The sequence below is a fragment of the Propithecus coquereli genome, unplaced genomic scaffold (genome assembly GCF_000956105.1).
Source record: "Propithecus coquereli isolate 6110/MARCELLA unplaced genomic scaffold, Pcoq_1.0 Scaffold4005, whole genome shotgun sequence".
Taxonomy (NCBI): Eukaryota; Metazoa; Chordata; class Mammalia; order Primates; family Indriidae; genus Propithecus; species Propithecus coquereli.
The window spans coordinates 6,719-9,715 of record NW_012149737.1 but is presented as its reverse complement, the minus strand read 5'-3'; the positions used below and the strand labels follow the sequence as shown (position 1 = coordinate 9,715).

Genomic DNA, 2,997 nt, shown 5'->3' with positions numbered 1-2,997 from the left:
CCGCGGGCGCAGCGCCCGGCGGCGCGGGGAGTCGCCTGGACGCGGGCTCGGGGCCACTGCGGCCGTGGCGTCGCCGGGCCCCGAGAAAGTTCGGGGCCGGAGGGCGGCGGCGCCGGGCGGCGGGACCCATGGAGGCGCGCGGGGACCTGGGCCCGGCTCGGGAGTCGGCGGGCGGCGACCTGCTGCTGGCGCTGCTGGCGCGGAGGGCGGACCTGCGCCGAGGTGCGTGGGTGGCTGCATGGGGAGACCGGAGTCCTCGAGCCTCTTCGAGCCTGGCCGCGGGGGCCAGCGGCAGCCGGGGACCTGGGTGGGAGTGGGTGCAACGGCCCCCGCACGTCCACGCCCGGGCGCCCCAGCCTCGAGTTTGTGTCGGGGCCCCTGGCGCTGTGTTGTCGTGTCGTGGGTCGTGGCGCTTCGCCGTTCGGGCCGAGGACGCCGCAGGGGTTCAGGGTGGCTTAGGAGACCCTGAGCCGGCCTCCTGAACTGGAGGGTGTGCAGGGAGCAATCGCGGGACCCAGTGACCACGAGGCAGGAGGGTCCCCGAGAGGACCAGGGGAACAGAGGCAGAGGCACGAGCCAGGGTCCAGCTGGACCCCGGCCATATGTCACCCCTAAGCCGGGTCTCGGTGTCTGCGTCCACACGCACCTGCTGCTTGCCGCCTGGGCTGATGGTCAGGACATGTCTACAGGAAAAAGCCCCCGATTTCCCGGTGGCATTCTTGCTACCAGCGCCTTGGCTCTCGGGGAACCTGGGCGATTCTCCGCGGGCTCCGGGCGGGAGGGAGGCGCCTGGGCGGCGGGGAGTGGGAGGGACCGAGCGGGCGGGAAAGGTGTTACATCCCGGCTGTGGGGTCTCCCGTCCCCCACTTATTTATATGTTTTCCGACGGTTCCTGGGAGGGGTGGCCGCAGGGCTGGGAGGAAGAGGTGGGAGGCGGAGGGAGTGGAGGGAGGGAGGGGCTGGGCGCGCCTCGCCCGGCAGAGCCGGCGCAGCGGGCGGGCGGCGGGCGCGAGGTTCGCCGGGCGGTCGGCGCGGAGGGCAGGAGACCCGCGGGCTGGAGCCGCCATGCAGCGTAAGGCCGGGGTGGCGGGCGCGGGGCGGCAGGGGCGGCTTTGCCCGCCGCGGGCGCCGGGCTGCGCGTCCCAGGTGCTGTCCGGCCCGCGGTGCTGAATCCGCGCTGCGCGGGGCTGTCGGGCCGCGGGGTCCAGACCGAGTCCTCGCCGCCGGATCGCTGCCCGCGACGGCCACCTGGGCCGCGCGACGGTCCTCACGCTCCGCAACCGGAGCCGCGGTTTTGCCAGACACGGGACCGCGTCCATCTCGAGTTTCCCGCCACCACGGGGAGGTCCGGCCCGTTTTTTTGCCAGGGAGCCCCTTCGCGGTCCCTCCCCAGTGCGCAGCCGGCGAGGCTCGGTGTGCTCGCGAGGTGGGCGCAGTTGTGAACAGGTCCCAGTCCCGTCCGGCTCTCACCTCTTCCAGACACCTTTGCTAAATTGGCAGGTAGTCCCCAGCCCGGGAGCTCCTGGAAAAGCTACTCACAGACTCGCGGCTCCCGCGGGCACCCCCTGGCTTCTCAGCCGGTACCTCAGGCGCCTGCAACCCTTGGGGGCAGCGCGGGAGAACCCAGGGTGCTTGGGCGCTGCGACTGCGCCACTGTTTGCTCCAGCACCTGTGCTCGCGCACGCGGAGGGCCGCTTGTCCAGCTGTCCAGGCCTCACAAACACGTCTGCCGCCGCCCAAAGACAGCGAGGGCACGGACTTGCACCTCGAGGCCGGCAGACGGCCCTGCTGGGCGCTGCACTTGCAGGCAGTCTCCGGGAAAAGGGGCCGGCACTGACCTGTGCGGGTAGCGAAGGTGGCCGGTGCGGCAGCCCTGTCTCCCCACTTTCCATCCCAGCTTTTGAGAGCAGAGGGTTTTCATTTAAGTTCAACGTGGGCTCTTCCTGGCTCTAGGAACGTTCGCAATTGACAGTGTTGTGCTTCATGGAGTGGCCTGGGCCACTTTCCTGCTCACAGACACGTTTCTAAACCTATTTCAGTGTTTTCCTTAGCGGCCGCCAGGCCTTCGGAAGCGGTGCCCACGCACTCCGCAGTCGGAGCCAGGCAGCCGCTCAAGCCGGGCTGGGGAAGCGGGTGGCGGGGAAGGGGCTGGGTTGGGAGGGGAGGTGGCTCGAGCTAGGGTGGGAAGGAGACGCCGCTGCTCTGGGTCTTAGAGCTGCCGGTGACCTGGCCCCTCCTGCCCACAGAGGTCCCGCTGTGCGCCGGCTGTGACCAGCACATCCTGGACCGCTTCATCCTCAAGGCCCTGGACCGCCACTGGCACAGCAAGTGCCTCAAGTGCAGTGACTGCCACACGCCGCTGGCCGAGCGCTGCTTCAGCCGCGGGGAGAGTGTTTACTGCAAGGACGACTTCTTCAAGTGAGCCCTGACACCCGCGGGCGCGGGAGGGAAGGAGCGTGGCGCAGCCCGCCCTGCAGGAAGGAGGCTGGGAGCGCCCGCGGTTCCCCCAGCCCCTCACGATAGCCAAGTACTGGGGGTCCCGGACCCCCTCCGTCACCCAGGCGGGGCGGGCCTCTCTGTGGGTGCTCCCTGGGTAGCTGAGACTGGCTGGGACGTCGGCAAATAGTATTTGGAAAAAAAGTAATTTATTTTGTAATTCATGGAAGCAGTCATTAAAAAAAGATAGGCTCAAATTGGTTGAACTCTATTGGACTTATTCCCTCTTAAATTGTTGTTTAGTCCCTAACGCTGGGGAGTGGGGGCTTCTGGCCCACTGGCCCTTCCCGGCTTAGGCCTTGGGGTTTAGGGGAACTGCCCCGGCTGGGCCTGTCCCTCCCAATTCGCCTTCCCTGGATCCCGCACAATCAGCAGCTGCGCTCCCCACGGTCCCCCAGCCCCGAGGTTGAGCCCCCGTCTCAGGAGTAGCGGGCAGCTCTGCCCCGTGGCCAGGCCGGTGACCGACAGGCAGGGCCCCACCTAGCCCTCCTCCCGGAACCT

At 68.7% G+C, this 2,997-nt stretch overlaps 1 protein-coding gene across 1 annotated transcript; it reads left to right on the top strand.

Moving 5' to 3' along the window:
- Positions 1 to 128: 128 nt before the first annotated feature.
- LOC105817239 (LIM/homeobox protein Lhx3-like) lies at positions 129 to 2,422 on the top strand. The gene is made up of 2 exons (XM_012652872.1): positions 129 to 222; positions 2,247 to 2,422. The coding sequence occupies exons 1-2, from the start codon at positions 129 to 131 to the stop codon at positions 2,420 to 2,422; spliced, it is 270 nt and encodes an 89-aa protein (XP_012508326.1).
- Positions 2,423 to 2,997: the final 575 nt, after the last annotated feature.

What these genes read in the sequence shown, in the direction of transcription:
- LOC105817239 (XM_012652872.1), top strand. Translation starts at nt 129, where the DNA reads ATGGAGGCGCGCGGGGACCTGGGCCCGGCTCGGGAGTCGGCGGGCGGC. An exon ending in GAGGGCGGACCTGCGCCGAG is followed by an intron (nt 223 to 2,246) that starts GTGCGTGGGTGG and finishes TCCTGCCCACAG; the next exon opens with AGGTCCCGCTGTGCGCCGGC.